The sequence below is a fragment of the Lepidochelys olivacea genome (genome assembly GCF_965140295.1).
Source record: "Lepidochelys olivacea isolate rLepOli2 genome assembly, chromosome: 10".
NCBI lineage: Eukaryota > Metazoa > Chordata > Testudines > Cheloniidae > Lepidochelys > Lepidochelys olivacea.
Window position 1 is genome coordinate 50524043 of NC_140420.1, and position 19335 is coordinate 50543377.

A 19335-nucleotide genomic window follows, 5' to 3' on the forward strand; every position below is an offset into this window, starting at 1 on the left:
AAAAAAGAAATAAGCAGACAATACTTTAGATAATTTCAACAACACGCTGCTTAAACAATAGGGCAGTGCTGGGAAATGGGGGGGGAATCCATTTGTGGGGAGGGTTCTAATCCCAATCTATTGACATGCAGTCTTCCAACTGCCCCCTAGTGTGCAAGCAAGGTATAACATATGGGAATTTGGGGTGGGACGAAATGGATTTCTCATATTGCAACATGTGCAGCAAAGACTGCTAGATATACTGCATGATGGTGACACAATTAAAGCGCCCGAGTGGTATCAACAGTAAACAGTTTCAAAGAACCTTCCAGGAAAGAAGTTCGTGAACAAGAGCTGAATCAATGTACCATGAACCGAGCTGGCATTCCACCACTCTCAATTGCCTTCTCTTCCTTAAAGACATCCAACTGAACATACAGACTTCCTCACACTGAACTGTAGAAACAACACAATTGTTTCAGAAACAATGTGAGAACACTACATTGTCCAAACTCTAGTGGGGCACAGTCACAGTCTACTATTTGTGTGAATTTGGCTTGTTGTAGAAGTGTACAGCCTTACCTCTGAATTTCTTGGGCTTGTAAACTTTTTTTAAAAAAATTAACATTCTTAAAGAAAAGAAGAAAAATCAAACAAACCAAAAAAACAGTCAAAGGCTACAACTTATCTTTTTTTTTTCGTAGGTTTTCAGTACCTGCAGCTCCCACTGAACTCAAAAGGGAGACGGGGTGCTGGAACAATTTTTATAGTGGCGGTGCTGAGAGCCATTGAACTAAACTGTAAACCCTGTATATAACTGAAACCACTTCAAGCCAGGGGGTGCAGGAGCTCCCTCAGCAGCCCTAGTTCCAGTACCTGTGAAGGGAGCTATAGAAATTCAGCACCTCTAAAAATCATTAAAATCATTTCCAAACATGCTGCAATTCTCTTCTGAGCTGTCACACTGTTGTTTAAACACTGTGAAATGATCAAACCCTTATAAGAAATAAAGCCAAACAAATTCCCACTAAGGCATGGTTTCATCTTTATATTCATTTTCATTGCACAGCTATACAAGTACTTACATAGGCCCAGATCCAGCAAACAGATACATGCAGGTGGATTCTTGCACCTGTGTGGAGCCCCACTGATTTCAATAGGACTTCATGCAGGTATACAGATGTACCTATATTTATCCAATCGCAGGAAAAGGGCAGTAGTAAGTTACTCCCACCACTATTGGAAGTGGTTTGGCAAAGAGATGGAGATGCATGGTCTAGAGAGGACAGGGAGCCAAAAACTAAAGAATTCTAATCATGGCTCTGCTAATGAACCCCTTCTCTCAGACCCTGGACAAGTGACTTAATCTGCTTTCATTTCTCCATCCACAAAATATGGAGAACAGTGCTTCCGTACATTACTGGGGTAATAAGAGATTATTTAGTTAATGTACATAGAGTCTGCCATATCAAATATGCTTCATGCTAAATTCACTCAAGGTCTATTAATTTCTCATTTGCATAATCTGCACTTTTGCAGATACAATTTCCATTGATGACAACAAGGAGTTGTGCCCACTGAACAAGTGCCAAGTGCAACTGAAATCGGCACTATGAATCTGAGAGGAGAATTCTGCCCTGGGATTTTAGCAATCATAGAAGCTTAATTTTTTGTACAATATTTTTGCACATGTAATTCAAAACCATTAAAAACACTCTAAAAAAACAGATTTCCTTGGTGATTGCAGTCTCTACTGTGGATTAATGGCTTTTATTAGAAACAAAATTGGCAGTGATGTACCATAGCATATCCTTAATACACTTGTATACGCTGCTTTCATATACTACAGGGAATTATTGTATGCTACAATTACATTTTTAGAAAACATAATTGCACACTAATGGCTTTTAAAAGATTAAGTTAAAAGTACAGTCTTTGTTTCACAGAATTATCGTATTTATGTTAACTCCTCCCATATATTCCATAAGCGGTTAAAGAACAAAACCCAAGGAATTTAATGTAACAAAAGCTACATGAAATAATGAGAAGCGTGGTGTGTTGATGGTTTAGTGTCAATGCAGTGAACTGCCATGCAGCAGTCTTTTACACACAGGGCCAGCAAGAATGGAGAGTAGCGCAGAGACAAAATGCTCAGCCTAGTACCATCTGTTTGCCTGGCACAAACCTCTCTGGGGTACAGGTTGGTGGGCTCTGAAAGATGTCACATGCAGCACTCCTCAGAGAGGAGTATTGATGGGGAAACAAATGGTAAAGAATGCAGGAGATCCTTCCGAAATAGTGTTAGAAGTCTAAGACAAACCCACAAAAGCAAATAAATCCAGTGTTTAGGATTCAACCATTAGCTCTACTAGCAGTGGCAACTTTAGGCATATGCAATGGGCCTTAGGCACACACCTGACCTATCAAAGTGCCATCACTGAATTTCTCTGTGATCCTCTCTTAGTTCAGCTCTAAAGATTGAATCCCATAGCCGATAACCCCAAATACTTGGAAGACTGCATTTTGGTGCCGCCTCCTGACTTCCCTGTTTACAGAAGAGTTGGGTTAGCAAGGATGGCAGAGCCTCACAAATAGCTGATGGGGTTGTCTGAGGCTGGAAGGGATGGTTTCATAGAAGTGTTTGAGGTGTGATATAGATAGGTATAAGGGGACCAGGTCAAATATAGGTAGGGTGTAGGAGAAGGCCCAGTCAGCATTCCTTCTTACAGGGCTTATAAAATACAACAACAACTCAGGCTGCTGCTAATAGTGGCTCCCTTAATATTACCTTTAAAGCAGGGTTTTTCTTTCTGAGCCCCACCTCCCCACCAAAAAAACATGTTCTAAAAACTCCATGGCCCACCTGTGCCACAATAACTGGTTTCTGCCAGGACCAGTGTTAAGGGATAGCAAGCAGAGCAATTGCCCAGGGCTCCATGCAACAGAGGGCACCGTGAAGCTAAGTTCCTCAGGCTTCTGCTTCAGCCCCAGTGGCGGGGCTCAGGGCCCCACACTTCAGCAGTGGATCTTCGGCTTTCTGCGCTGGGCCCCAGAAAGTCTAACACTGGTCCTGCGTGGCAGACCCCCTGGAACCCGCTCACGGCCCGCCTGGGGGCCCTGGACCTCTGGTTGAGAACCACTGCTTTACAGCACTCCATTACACTATGTAAACTGATCTTTGGGATGAAATCCTGAGACCACTGAAGTCAAATAGCAAAGCTCAAGAATATCACCCTAGAGTTCCTTAATCTTTAACGGTTCATTTTTTTGCCATTGTGGGTGTGTCTAAACCCCTTATAGTTATTTCTATATATTTCTACATAATTTCTTTTTTAAAGGGCACCTTTAATATTTAGCACAGGAAAACTTGTTGGCGCTTACATTCAGATGAGTTTTGTGTGACTGAGCAAAAAAGAATGGAGGGAGAGAACAGTGAAAGAACAGCTCAACCAGGAAGCAAAGCAACACAATTAAAAATTGCCTGTACCGTGGAACCTGTGTAGAGTGAACTCAGATATAGCAAAACTTCACTTGTGTTATTGTTATTTGTCTTACAATATGTTAGTGAAGTAGAAGGAAAGCCTTAATTGTTTCAATGCATTGCCAGACACAAACTGTAATTTCAGTTCCAACAAATCTCTGTTTATAGGGACAAATTACTAAAAGAGAGAGCACCAACTGCACCAGCAAAATCCACATTCACCTATTTGCATACATACATGTAACTATCACAGAAGTGTCCTTTTGATGCACAAATGCCCTGTTTTCTGGTGTATGCAAATTGGAGAAGGTTATCATAATGGGAGTGTGCAGTTTTTGCAGGTGAACAAGGTGTGGGCACATTTTTTCAGGTGAATTCTACCTGCATCCTCTGAAAATCTGTCCCATAACGAATTTGCTCTGTGGGGAAGGGGAGGACTTCACTATACCAGGGTTCCACTGTATTAAAAGTACAGTAAAGGTCATTATCTAACTTTTAAACTACTTACATGACCAACCCTCCTCCCTCAAGCAAGTTAAATCTAAACATCATTTATCTTCGATCAAATTTTTTAAAAAAGCCTGCTACTCACACTGGAGAAGCTTTATATCTATTAGGAGTTCCAGAGTCAGGAGAATCACCACCAACACTACACAGGCTACCAGGAAACTGTTGAGACTTGCACTGAGCAAAAATACCTGCCACACAGCTGCTCGTCTCCCACAGCACGGCTTTAGCCAGTTAGATCTAAAGAAATAAAACAAGGGGGGCAGGGAGGGGAGAAGAGAGAGAAAGAGAGGAAGAGAACGTAAAGAGTAATGGACTCTAAGTGAGAAAAGTGCTGCTAGAATAGATGTGACCATCAGTCCAAATCCTATTTACTTTTATTAATTTCTCTGTTAAATACAGCCTCTTCTCTTGTCTATTTTTCTGAATTAGTATAGAGTTGGATGCTAGTTACATATATCAATTGAAACTACCTGAATTTAATGGGCATCCTTAATTGCACCTGTACTATTGAGGAAGTTCTTCCTGGTGTAGAGGACTCAACAAGACCCTCTGTTCTAGTCACATTTTTATAACAGGCCCATCACCATTATATCCGAGTGCTTTTCAACAATGCATTAAGCAATACGACTAACGTCTGTCATGGGTGGTCCCTTCTTCAATCCCCAAGAAGAAAAAAATTCTTGTATGTTTGTTTTGATGTGTGTGCTATGTGCTTTTATTTGTGAAGGCCAGGGCAAAGACTCACGCTTTGTAGTTAGATTGGAAAGTAATGAAGTTGGTGGTAGTTCCTCTGGAAGTGAGAATTATGATCTTCGACCACTACACCACTTAATCTTTGTGATGACTTGGAAAAAGTTGCCAAAGCAGGCATGCAGTCGTGCTTCAGCCTACCCTGTGCACCAGAGCCAGTGCCTATGATGTTACAAAAGGTGGCAGTGGGTGCTTGGAGAAGGGAAGGGTGGCAAGATCAGTGATCAAGTGGATGCAGTGGTTCTCATGAACAAAATGCAAATACATGGATATTGGTGGTACAAAGGGGGAGGGAGATGGTGCATACCACCTCTGAATTAATAACTCTAAATTCAATGGAGGCATAATTCATGTGGGAGTCAAACACCTGAAAAAAAACAACCCACCACCATATCCGCATCACACAGCCTTCCCTGATGTAGCCATATGCCACATCTTCAAAAATGAGAAATGGGTATGTCTCAGTGCTACATAAGCAACACTAAGGGACTTAGAGCTCTCGAGTCTCTTCAGAAAAGAACGTTTCAGTGAAATGCTCCTTCCCCCAGGGGATTGCTTAACTAAACCCTAAAGACCTCCTGTGCAGACACTTTAAACTTGAAAGAAGATCTGGCAAGGTTTACAGTATATAGATCTATCCTTAGTTCAAATGCATCAAGACTCTGGAGTAAACATCTGAAATCACCAGATACTGCTTCTCTGTCTCAAACATGCTGACTGAAAAAATGTGAAACAAAACACAACTACATGAACTGTAAAAGACTGGGAGTTCTAGATTTTTAAACAATTATTAAAACAAAAAACTAAAGCACCAAAAAGATAGGGAAAAAAAAAAAAGAAAAATTAAAGGCACATAGGTGGTTGGGAAAAAGTGGTGACGCTAATCTTCTGCCCAATTTTAAGGTGAGACAGTGACAGGCTCCTAAAGGAGTTGCATTCGGTCCTCCTCTGCTGGTGGCTCCAAAATAAGGCCTCTGGGAAGAAATAGGGTTTTGAGGTAAAACAAGGGGGAAAATCCTCCCAGCTGTCGGGGGCACATATTTGCAATTTGGTCACCAGGGAAAAAAGTATCTCATAGATGGAAGCTGATGTACTCCCTTATTTTCTAGATCCCATTCCAGTACTCACAACTGCTCTCAAACCTAAAGAAGAGCTTGAAAGTGTGTGTCTCTCATCAACAGAAGTTGGTCCAATAAAAGATATTACCTCACCCACTTTGTCTCTCTAATATCCTTGGACCAATGTGGCTACAACAACACTGCAAACTTCCGCGCTAGGTTGGTCTACAGAACTTGGCTTTGAAAGCACTCCCAGTGCCACAAGCTGTAAGGAACATGACTGAAAAGTGAAGCAAAAGTTGTTCTCTTTCAGAATTTTTGCTCTTTTTGTGGGAAAATAAAAAAAAATAAAAATACTCTGATGTTCTTCTATCCAAGGATCTTAAGCTGCTTCACAAACATAAATAAGCTAAACCTCACTCTCAAGATCCCTGGCAAGTCAGCTTAGTATATTTGTTCCCTTTTAACAGGCAGGAAAACTGAGGTACACAGAGAGCTGTGGCAGAGCAGGGAATAGAACCTCTAACTCCTGCTTCTGGGTCACATATTTTAACCACTATTCTTCTTTTCAATACTTAAGTGCTAATCCTCCAAACTGTCTGGGGACAGACCTTTATGTGGACTGAGACCTTTTGCCATTAGATTTATTGGTAGGGGTTTTTATACATTAATTTCAAAACAGGATCACATTCTTCATTATGGCTGTTATTTTAGTTTTGAATAATTTTCTGATCATCCTCCTGGTGGTTATATTTTTATTTACAATAAGGAATAGCCTTATTTATTTTCCTAATCCTTCTCTCTTGTTCTTACACCTTCTTTCTCTTCTATTTCACCAATTCTTAGCTCTTCCTTTTCCTTAGCTTAACGCTTCCTTTTGCCTTTTTCTTATTCTCAGCGTGATCAGTAGAGGGCCTAGCTACATACTTTTAAAAATCTCCATATTCTTAAGACTTCTAAGGACACTGAACATACATACACTTAAATAGATTGCATTACTCAGCATATACTACACACTGGCACTATAATGATTAACATTATTATTTAATTGTTTAAGTTAGTAACTACTTAAAGAACTGATAATGCATGAAAAATAAAGTTCACCTCTCTAGCTCTGCACTGGCTGTCTATGCACATAGCAATTTTTCATTCTGTACAAAAACTTTGCAACAAAAGTATCGTATTATAGTTTGGAAAACATTGTTCTCAAAGGTGAACTGCAAAGCATAGAATGCTTAAGTTTCTTTCTAATTAACAGACTATAAATCAGGGGTGGCCAACCTGTGGCTCAGGAGCCACATGTGGCTCTTCGGAAGTTAATATGCGGCTCCTTGTCTAGGCACCGACTCTGGGGCTGGGGCTACAGGCGCCAACTTTCCAATGTGCCAGGGGGCGCTCACTGCTCAACTCCTGGCTCTGCCATAGGCCCTGCCCCCACTCCACCACTTTCCCCACACTCTCCTTGGCCCGCCGTGCCCTCGCTCCCTCCCCCTCCCCCAACCTCCTGCATGCCATGAAACAGCTGATCGGGAGGTATGGAAAGGGAGGGGGAGGCGCTGATCAGTGGATCGGCAGGGTAGGAGGTGCTGGGAGCTAGGCGGGGGGAAGCTGATGGGGGATTGCTGATGTATTACTCTGGCTCTTTGGCAATGTACATTGGTACATTCCGGCTCCTTCTCTGGCTCAGGTTGGCCACCCCTCCTATAAATCTTTATCTCAAAATTACAAACACATTTTAAAATTAAAAACTGGAAAACCACCTGCTCCTTCACTTATTAACAGGATGCACTCATGTATAATCTGTCATCTGAGGATTTCAAGGAATTATACACCTTTAGTTGTCATTCTCACTTCACATATACTGAAAATTATCCAGAGAGGTTCAGCTATTTGCCCAAACTCACACAGCAAGTCATCTGCTCTGACCACTAGACAGAGGCATAGCAAGCCTGGGGTGAGGAGTCTGCGTTTCCACCACAATAACTGAAGGCATCTTAAACTCCAAAATCCAAAGCAAGGGGGAAAATGGAACTTTGAACTCAGGACTGGGTGTGTGAGTGAAGATGGGACAGTTTTCCTAACATTTTATTTTAAATGTGAATTTATTTTTAACACTTAGCCTCACAACACCCATATGAGGTAAAACAAATTAATGTTTGTAAAGCAGATTGGAATCTTTTCATTGAAGTCAATATACAAGCGCACAGTTTTATTATGGGACATTTGAAATATATATTGATCAAAATGATCAGGAATTTTTTAAAAAGACACTTTTAACATGGCTTTTTGCAAAGCCAATCTATTACTAGCCTAATTTGATGCACTAATACACAGGTTTTAAAAAAGATGTTCAGCATTGAACAAAATTGGGGAAAGAATTACCACATTTATTTGGTAATGAGCAACCATAATCACTTCATTCAAGCTACTAAAATCTGTCACTGTTTCTGTTTCCCTGTCTTGCAAAACAAACCAACCAACCAAACATTCATGGCATAGTAACCAGCCTTTCTGGCTAATTAGTAAGCATTCCCCTCCCTCAAAATGATCTGCAGGCTAAAACTGGGCAACAGGTTATATCTAGGGATGGACACAAATGAAGATTAGCAATTAGCCAACAGAAGGCATGACCCAGACCAGGAAGTGATAAAAATACAAGTATGGGTAGCAGCCTAGACCTGGCTGAGGGAAACCAGGAAGCAGAGCCTGGCAGGAGTTTGCAAGTAGCACCTAGAAGACCTGAGGAACTCTGAGAGACACGTACAGCCTTGTACCCTCCAACTGGATTGCTCCTTAGAGGCTTAGCTAAGAATAACTTCATGAATTATTTCTTTAAATAAGTTTTAATACTTAGGAGATTTGCAAACTTTCTTTTCTGACAGCTCTGGTATAAAGTTTCCTCCTTTAGTATTACAGGTGTGCGAGTGTTCAAATGGGAACCTATCAAAAGGTGACCTATGTAGGGTCAGGTATGTGAAGAATCAACTGCGCTTGCTTTTGAGCTTATACCATACTGTGCATACTACCAAGTATTCGAGTTGCACTCACACTGGCCTTTTCCCTGAGATTACTACCACCACTGCAGCTCCACTAGTGTAATTACTAGCTACGCACAGCAGGTCAACACGGCATCTTGGGTAAGACACGGGCACTCACTGCATTACCTGTATTAGTGCTTCCATTGGTTTAGCTATACCAGTGGAAGTACTGGTGGGAAATATTAGGGAGAAAGGCTAATGTAGATCAGGCTGAAAGGGTCCTGTGCACCATGACACATACAGAAACAACCTACCAAAGGTAAGAGTGTTCACATGAAGACTTTGAATGATCTGTGTCAGAAAAGAATCAGAAAGACATTTCTAAATCATGGAACATGTTTGTAACATACTGACTGAGCAGTGCAACATTTTATATGTTCTGCAATAAAGAGCCGGTTATCACACAGAATTTAGAGTGTAAAATGCTCAAAGTGGAAAAGAGGGAAAACATTTTCTGCTGCAATGCAGGTCTTAGATTTGGACCAGAGCACACAGAGTAACAATGATGTAGTACTGCACAGGAGAACAAATCATCATTACAGTCTCCTTCAGTACATTTCGCCATTTTGCTTTTGTTCTATCTTTCTGGCCCCAGTTCATGTCTGGCAGTTATGCATATGTTTTAAAAAAACCCAATAAACCAACCAAACATCACTTTTGTAAACAGAGAGAGAGAGAGCTTGCTCACTGAATGAGACAGTTCAGCCTTAAAAGCTCTCTACCTCATCTCCCTCCTGGGGGCTGGGTAATTCATCATGGATCAGTCTGATATCTTCATGGGCCTGTGTGAGTTGAACAGAGTAATTGAGAGGAGTGACGTAGGATAGTAAAAGCCCTTACAGTATCAAGTGGCGAACCAAGGAAGAAAGGCAGAAACTTAAACCTATTTTAGTTAATGACCCTCTAAGTCTTGCAGAAAAACAACTAAAATACTAGGCAGAAATCAAAATAATAATTCAAAGATTTGGAAAAAAAAGAGAAATAATGAAGACTCTAGCACCATCTGATGCAAATTTAGAAGCCAGACTAAACTGTCTGAAGGAAAAAAATTAGCACATTCTTGGTGTTTTACAAATAAAATAATAATAACAAATGAGATCACAAAAAACAAAATGAAAATGAAGAGGCAATGTAAAATGCCAGAAAGAACAGAATGTTTAAATCTGTTATAAGACAAAAAGAACAAGGATGAAAAATAAATCTAGAATAAGAATACTGACCTTGTCAAGAAAATCAATAAAAAGCAACACAAAGAATAATGAAGGAAAACACCCCACAACATTCCATGGTAGTAACAGAAGTAGTTTGGGTTCCATGAAATGTCACTACTATAGTTCTGATCTTGTAAAGACTTATGCAAATGCTTAATATTTACATACTTTAACACATACATGTAAATTTATGTATGTGCATAAGTTCTTGTACAATTAGGGTCCAGTTATTTTTTCAATTAACACAATACCTGTGATCTTGTGGGTAATGTGCTGCTTTCTGTAAACTTAACCAAAAGCTTTATAGATTCTAAAAAGATATGAAGAATGTTATGCAGAGATAGTCAGTATGCAATTTTATGCCTTGGAAAAAGAAAACATTCCTTTACCCCAAAACATCACTTCTTTATTACAAAGCAGAAATAACTAACAGATTTCTAAAAGCACAGAAATGTTCAAAGTAACAGGAAGAGTTGGAGTTACTTTGCATGGTCCACCATAAGATAGAGAACAAGAAATCTGAAGAACTATAGGAGAGGAATTCATTCAAGAGAAGAGAAACATGAGGGACCTATTTTATACAACTACAGGTTATGCTACCTTGTGTTAGGGTTATATCAGTTCATCATAATAGTACTGGTGAACAAAGTACTGGTGAAATCCTGGCCCCAATGTGAAGTCAATTGTGAAGCTCCCAGACTTTACTGGAGCCAGTATTTCACCTCTTGACTTTATTATTCTAATTTTATTAAAGTGATTTTACTGTGGTTCATCTGCAAACAGGTCATTGTGGAATAAAACAAGCCATGCTGTAGAGTCTATTATTACAGTGTAGACTATGAAAAGAACTTTGATGAATCAAAAAGAGAAGCAATTTTAAAAATATCCAAAGGCTGAGAGATTCAGGTGCAAGAATCCTAAATCACATCTACATAAATATGCACTGACATTTCATCTGGAGAAGGGGAGTGAAGCAGCACAAAGATATAATCCAGCCTTAATTCTACACTTCACATCTGGAGAAGACTGCCAAGAACATTGCACAAGAAGAAATCATTAAAATAAACACAGAAATCTTTTTAAAAAAAATCTATCCAAAAAGCTTTGTTTAGAGAAAATTTTAGAAGGGTTACTATAATACAAGGACTTGCTGTTTGGCCTTAGGCTAGTGACTATTTTAAGACACCAAGGGTTTGGTCCTGCACCATTAAAGTCAGTGGAAGTTTTGCTATTGAGTTCACTGAGAGCTGCTGGTGCTCAGCATCTCTGAAATTCATACTCCTGGGCTGTGATTCTGCTCCCACTGAAAAAAATGACCTAAACTCACTCCCTAAAAATTACGGCACCAAAAATCAAATGTCATTTTTGAAAATTTGGCCTTTAAATTCTGTGTCACAGTTTCCCCATTTGTAAAATGTAGATAATCATACTTCCATCCCTTTCTCACAGGAAGGTTGAATGCATTAATTACTCTTTGAACAATGATTTGAAAATTAAAAGCATGAAGATTTATTATTCTCATGTTTAACTTCCTAATATTGTTGACAAGTCTTTGACCATTTTTTCCATCCCCAGATGTTCAACAACTCCAGCCCCCAGAGTTCCTATTTAGCTGCTCTCTCTTTTCTGCTTCCTCCTCTTATCCTACTTCCCATCATTCTTTCTTTAACATTTTTCTATAGTTTATTTTACTCTCTACCTAAGCAAATGTAAGTAGATTTTAAATGTGGCTGAGCACAGAAGCAACAAAGTAAGACAAATAGTTAAAAAAAAATCCATGCAGGTATATCCACCAGATAAAACACATAACGAGCATAAGCTATGGACCAGACTCATTTTTTTCATATTTAGGGACACTGTCCATTACTTAAATTAAACAATCTGCCCCCCTACACACACACACACACAAAACAAAACCCAAAACATTTGCACTTCTGGCTAAGTTTTTTAATCTATTATGAGATTACAAAAAAATGTATCTAGGATTTTTTCCATTTGTTTATTTGTGCATTTAATATTTTCTGTCTATAGTCAGGTTTCAGAGTAACAGCCGTGTTAGTCTGTATTCGCAAAAAGAAAAGGAGTACTTGTGGCACCTTAGAGACTAACCAATGTATTTGAGCATAAGCTTTCGTGAGCTACAGCTCACTTCATCGGATGCATACTGTGGAAAGTGTAGAAGATCTTTTATACACACAAAGCATGAAAAAATATCGCCCCCCACCCCACTCTCCTGCTGGCAATAGCTTATCTAAAGTGATCACTCTCCTTACAGTGTGTAGTAGGGTGGGGGGAGGTATTTTTTCATGCTTTGTGTGTATAAAAGATCTTCTACACTTTCCACAGTATGCATCCGATGAAGTGAGCTGTAGCTCACGAAAGCTTATGCTCAAATACATTGGTTAGTCTCTAAGGTGCCACAAGTACTCCTTTTCTTTTTGTCTATAGTCAGTTTCACTCTTTCCTATCAATTTCCCATTAGTTGTGTGGGTCTTTTACACAGCAGTGGAGAGAGAAAATATTTTTATAAAATAGAAAATACCAACATAAAACCATAAAAATTAGGAGTGGCACCTGAAGCTACTTTTAACTCATTTTTAAACACTCACTAGATTTCTGGTTAACAATTTCCCTTATAACACTTCTATTTTGGTGTCCACTCTCTCCAACATCTTGAACAACTCCCAATATCTTAATGAGAACCTCACAGTAACATAGAGGGTTGAACAGAACCTTTCGGTTATTTTGTTCTCATCCTTTGTACAAGTGCAGTACCCAATCTGTGGCAGACACTTTTTTCTATTCTTCATTGCCCTAAGGTCCGCGGATCTGTTACAATAGAATCTTCAGTGCGGTGTTCCTCCAGGGTCAGGAACAGGCTTATCTTTTAGGTACAGATATTCCAAATGAGGTATATTATATATCCTCCATTTTCTCCTCCACTTTGTAGTGTGGAGAAGCCTTCTGATAAAAAATGGCATTGGTTAAAGACCAGATAACCAATATGTTAAATTTTGGTGAGTTTATGTATTGATGGTCATGTGACCACCTAGCAAATCTTAATTTATAAGGGGGGGGGTCACATTCAGAGGCTTGCTGAGTAAAAGGGGTCACCAATACAAACGTTTGAGAACCACGGTCCTAAGCATAGCTCACCTTACCTGATCAAATGAAGTTTTGGAATAGCCTTCCACGGGAAGTAGTGGGGGCAAAAGATCTATCTAGCTTTAAGATTAAACTCGATAAGTTTATGGAGGAGATGGTATGATAACATGGTTTTGATAATTAAATATTCACGGTAAATAGGCCTAATGGCCTGTGATGGGATGTTAGATGGGGTGGGAGTTACCCAGGAAAGAATTTTCTGTAGTATCTGGCTGGTGAATCTTGCCCATATGCTCAGGGTTTAGCTGATTGCCATATTTGGGGTAGGGAAGGAATTTTCCTCCAGGGCAGATTGGAAGAGGCCCTGGGGGTTTTTTGCCTTCCTCTGTAGCATGGGGCACGGGTCACTTGCTGGAGGATTCTCTGCTCCTTGAAGTCTTTAAACCACAATTTGAGGACTTCAATAGCTCAGACATAGGTGAGAGGTTTTTCGCAGGAGTGGGTGGGTGAAATTCTGTGGCCTGCATTGTGCAGGAGGTCAGACTAGATGATGATAATGGTCCCTGCTGACCTTAGTATCTATGAATCTATGATCACTCTCATTACAGTGTGTATGGTAACACCCATTGTTTCATGTTCTCTGTGATATAAAATCTCCCCACTGTATATTCCACTGCATGCATCCGATGAAGTGAGCTGTAGCTCACGAAAGCTTATGCTCAAATACATTGGTTAGTCTCTAAGGTGCCACAAGTACTCCTTTTCTTTTTGTGAATACAGACTAACAGCGCTGCTACTATGAAACCTGTCCTAAGCATAGTTTCACAATACTCTGTACTCTGCCTATAAGTCTATCCTCCACGTCTTTAGGTTTGTTTGTTTGCTGTTAATATATATTTTTATTATTTGATTCCCTAACTCTGATTCAGACAGCAGGCCTTCCCCCCCCAAAAAGGAAGAATTCCCTCTTGTGTGTGTGTGTGTGTGTATGTGCAGGCATGCCCAGAGGAGTCCGCACAAGTCTCTGGCTTGGTTCTTTTTGCATGGATCTGCCACACTGAACTCTGTGAAGGTGAGCAGGGAAAACACCACTAAGTTTAATTAATTACCCTTTGAGAATTTATCTCCATAATCCTGCTTCAGATGGGGGAGAGAAACTGGGCTCAGAGACTGCTCCAAAAATATTTCAAGTGGCTAGCAATCTCCCTGTTTTCAAAGAGGCTGGGACTTATTGTGTCCTCTCCCCAGCACGGGCCCTTTTTGGGTCTCTCAGGAAGGTACAGGCCTGAGGTTCAAAGATGGGCTTTCACAGAAGATCTACCCCTCTCTACTGCATGGGAAGCAGATTTGCCATATGGTTGTGTGTTTTCCCTGGAGGTGGCAGCCTGGGAATCCCAGGACGCCTGTTACAGGGGTGAGGTGGCAGCTGGAAGAGAGAGATAGCTCCAAAGACATCTTGCTGCAGTCTGTGATGTTGGCAGAGTCTGTGCTTGGTCCAGTGCCCTCCATATAGAGCCTGTGGGGAGATAGAGGTGGGGGAGGAGGTGACTGACCTTCACAGTTGGGAGCATGGTTGCTGGTGTGGATTATTGGGATTTATGTTTAATCTACCATTTGGCACACTGCCCCTCTGAAGTCATTCCCATCCTGGAGATAGGGGTGGAGGAGCTGCTTGCCCCTGGAGCCGGCTATTCCAATCCTGCTCAGCTTCTTTCCTGCCTGGGGAAGGGTGGACTGAGGTAACCCTGCCCAGTTTGGGCTGTGAGGAGGAAACTGTGTTCTGCCCATAGCCAAGCTCCGGCAAAAAACAGTAGGTAAGAGGGTGAAGCAGACTGCAAAGACCTCTCCCTTTGCCTCTGACTTTTCTCAGCCTAACTCACTCCCTGAGGCCTGCAGGAGCACTAACCGCTGCAAATGCCTCCAAAGGGGAAGCACAGTTGAGGGGGCAATCTCCCAACATGGCAAATGAAGTCCTGTGATAGGGATGGGAATTAGACAGACACATTTTTCAACCGATCTGCTAGTCAGAATTTTGAAATAAGGTCTGGAATTTTCCACAGAAAAGCTTCATAGCAGGGAGCTGAGCCACTGGCCACTATGGAGGCAGATAAAGCTAGAGGGAATTTCAGAGAGTGGGGCATTCTGCTGCTGCCCATAACTAACAGGTCTGTTTCTGCACCCAGGATGCAAGCAGTTGAAGTATCCGTTCTAACAGATCTTTGGACCTTGAAGAACGGAGCTTCAGATGGTGAAATCTGCAGCTACTAGGGCTGAATACTTGCACTAATCTTGTTTTATATTTATCCAATAGCAATATAGCCTCAGGCTTACACCTGCATACTCATATTAATTATAAAGTGCCTCTTTAGACACACGTGGCATTGCATCATATTTATATAATCTAACTGAAATTTATTTCCCCTTGTTTGGAATTTCTGAAAACATCTCATGAAGTCCAATTTGGAAAAAAACTAATGGTAAGAACTTTCCCCTCATTCTGCTTCCTGACTGCAGCATAGAATACCTGCTGAGTGTAGATCAAGGATATCTCATCTTTGCTGATTTCTAAGTGTACATTAAAACATATTTAATTGCCAATAATTTTAAGCTTATATAAACCTTTTTATGTCTTCATCTTGAAGTCTCAGATTGACTTACTGTGAAGTGTTTTTCGATAGATCTTGCAGTAAAAGTAGCTATATAGATTTGGTATGATATAAACGGAAATAGTAATGAACAGTAGCTATATAATCCAATGTTGGGCTATTGGTCTCCTTATCAAAGGTGATGCTAGTTTTATGTAGATTCACACACTAAGGGAGACAGCTTTCCAAATGAGTCACTGTGCAGTCATTTATCAGTGGGATAGCCGTGTTAGTGTGTGTCTACAAAAACAACAAGGAGTCCAGTGGCACCTTAAAGACTAACAGATTTATTTGGGAATAAGCTTTTGTGGGTAAAAAACCCGCTTCTTCAAATGCATGGAGTGAAAATTACAGATACAGGCATAAATATAAACAACTCTTACTACTACCATAAGTAAAATGTGTTTACATGCTACTTGTTTTACCTGTAAATTACAGTGTAATTTTGACTTGTTAATGGGCCTTTGTAAAAAGCTCAATTTGTCCTTCAGACCAACAGAAGTTGCATCCATATGTCTGAAGGGAGAACAGAGTCTTCAGACACTCCCCACTGTCGGTATTCCCTGCGTTTTACACAATAAAGGTGCTAGGTTTGTTAAATTTTTAAGGTAGCTACTTACAGACGGCTACTTATAAAAATAATGGATCTAGGTAAAATGCTTTGCCGTTCTCATATATATTGTGATTCAGTATTAAACATTCATTTAGTACCTTTAATATATTCAGTTGAAGAGTATATTTAGTAAGTGTTTTATTCTCTCATTTCCAAAGACATTTTCTAACAAATATAATGAACTTGATTTGAACTCCCTGTGTAAATGTAGCCAGAATCGGCACGTATGTTCTATCAGAACAACATTATTGTGCATATATATTCTGAATAGCAACAGCCTCATTCACAGCCTACCCAGAGCAAATTCTTCTTTTAGAAACAGAAATAATCTGCATGAGGCTTAGGAGGTTGTGTTGCATAATCATAATCACCGGGTCAGGAAATGTCCATTCAAACATGTGGACCATCGTCACAGACCCCTGCATCTCACCATGGAACACTCTCCTGAGGCATCTGTCACAGAGGACCTATGGAATGGCTTTTCTGCATTTTTTTTTGTTTTGTTTTTATGGGGAAGAGCCAAAAGTCAGGGCAAAAGACACAATTTAGGGCTTGTTTACACTTGAAATGCTACAGCATTTCTGTGCCATTGTAGCACTTCAGTGTAGACACTGACGGGAGGGGTGTAGTCTATGCTGACGAGAGAGGTTCTACCATCGCAGCAGGTAATCCACATCCCCAAGGGGCGGTAGCTAGGTCAAAGGAAGCATTCTTCAGTTGACCGAGCACTATCTACTCCAGGGGTTAGGTCAGCTTAAAACTATATCGCTGAAGGGTGTGGCTTTTTCACACCCCTGAGTGATGTAGCTGGGTTGACCTAACATTTTAGTATGGATCAAACTTTAGTTTTCTCGCTGATAGCAGTTTTCTAATATGCACTGCGTTCACATGGGAGACAGAAATTACTTTATTGCAAGAAGTCTGAAAACAACTAAATAGCTACATTAGAAAAAGATGCTTTTAGAATGGATTCAAGTGTAATTGGCTGGTCTTCTCTCTCCATCTCATGGCTTTCCCTTCTGTAAACCATGAAAATCCTTTAGGATATCCTTCGCACTTACCCTTCTCTTTGGTACTCCTCATCCAAATTTGACAAGAGCTGGGACCCTGCCACAGAGAGATCAAGCGCAGCAAGGGGTAAATCTCGATAAGTGAAGTTAACAAGTTGTACAGGAGCTAAGCTTTTGGTCTCCTCTTCTACTTGTTGTGAAATAATCTCAACTTCTGAAATTCCACCTTCTATTGAAGGCCTAAAAATGATGAATAAGCAAATGGAAAAAAATATGATCAGTAAGGAACGGGAAATTTCCACAAGTAGCAGGACTAAAATTTTCCATAATGAAGGAAAAAGGCTTGATTACTGGTATTTATGTGTCACTTTTGATAATACATGTGTAGAAATGTTATATGGGGCCAAAATCTATCCTCATCTGTGAAAGGTCGCTCCCACTGAGGTTAATAGGATCCTCACATGCACACAAGGGCAAAATTGGATTTAGATTGCAGGGTTGAAGCCTTTTCATGCACATAAAATATAAACATAAATATTCAACAGACACACAAAGAAACAAACTCTGAACTATGTAGCAAAGTATACTTGCAAACTAGAAAAGAGAGTCAATGAAAAGAAGGCATGTAGTTACATGAACTAAACCCTCTCCTTTTTATAGTGAGATCAGTGAACAATGGTCAAGCATTTTACTGACCAGTGTACAAATCACTCTAAGGCAGTGATTCTCACACTTATTTGATTGGGCTCCCCTTCTTGGTGACTGTAGTTGTTTACGCCCCCTTCTCAAGTACATATACCAACACACAGTTCTGACGGCAGAGCAGAGAGCAGAGGCTGCTGGCCGGGCACCCAGCAGCACAGAAGTAAGGGTGGCAATGAGAAAAGTAATATTCGTCAGTATCACTTTTCGCAGCAGACTTAGTGCCCCATTGCTACCCTTACTTCTGCACTGCTGCTGCTATCCTGGGGCTGACAGACAGAGCCCCGCTGCATTGATGTGAGAGATTGAGGCGTTAGAGGGGTGGCGGGAAGGAGAACCCGAGCCTGGGCTGCCTCCTGGTGAGGGATTGAGGGGGTGGAGGGAGGAAAGCCCAAGTGGTGGTGCTCCAGCTGTTAGCCCCGGGGACAGAGCTCTGGCTGTCCTATTTATCTCCGCCTCCTGGGTGTGCATGGCCTTTCTGCATGAGCCAGAGCCAGTCAGGTCTGACAGCCAGAGCTCTTTTTTTTTTCTTTTCTTTCAAAGAAGCACACAGTTTGTCCCTCCCTTGACACATTCCCGTGCTTTCATTGGGAGGCCTTCCCCAGGGTTTGAGAACCACTGCTCTAAGGTAATACATCCATTCTATTGCCCTTCATTGACCTCTGGTCAATATTTAGAAAAGTTCTGAATGGTGCCACCTCTTGCCCTACTCAACCAGAGAAAGGGTTGCTAATGCTCTAGGACTTCTGAGGAGAGTTACAGAGTAAGAACAGGAATAAAATTATAAGAGGATCCAAGATAAATTCTTCCCATCCATATATGTATAGAACATAATTTAAAAACTGGTTATGTATTCTCTATCCTTCTTAATGTTAATGAGAGCTCCATGTACACATACAAGGGTAAAATCCAACCATGTATGTGTGTCTATATCACTTAAAATAAGATACCACTTACTTAGAGAAAAAATAAGTTATTGCCCAGTACTTAATATATAGTGTATGTGATGGACAACTCTGTGTAGAGGGTTTGCCTGTCAAATCCCAGCAGGGACAGATTCTTTGCAGATTCCAGTGAATGCCTCCCTTTCCATTTGACTCACATTGTGTTGTAACCATAAACCTCTTTAGCGTTAATCCGGGAGAGCTTGTTAACTTCTGAAGAAATGCCAGGCTATTTCATTCAAGTTTTTAACAGATAGGTGCGACGGTTGGGAAGGTATTTTTCTTTCTT

General features: G+C 40.6%; 1 protein-coding gene across 5 annotated transcripts in view; it reads right to left on the reverse strand.

Moving 5' to 3' along the window:
- Nucleotides 1–19335, reverse strand: part of TMEM266 (transmembrane protein 266) — a 123919-nt gene that overhangs the window by 58073 nt on the left and 46511 nt on the right. For 4 of the 5 annotated variants that reach the window (XM_084640422.1, XM_084640424.1, XM_084640421.1 and 1 more), the window contains 2 exons: nucleotides 17452–17640; nucleotides 4053–4207 (listed from right to left, as the gene is read on the reverse strand). In XM_084640422.1, the coding sequence (XP_084496548.1) occupies nucleotides 4053–4207; nucleotides 17452–17640 (344 nt within the window). Of the gene's footprint in view, nucleotides 1–4052; nucleotides 4208–17451; nucleotides 17641–19335 lie in introns of those variants that run through there. The other variant, XM_084640425.1, reaches the window with a different exon arrangement.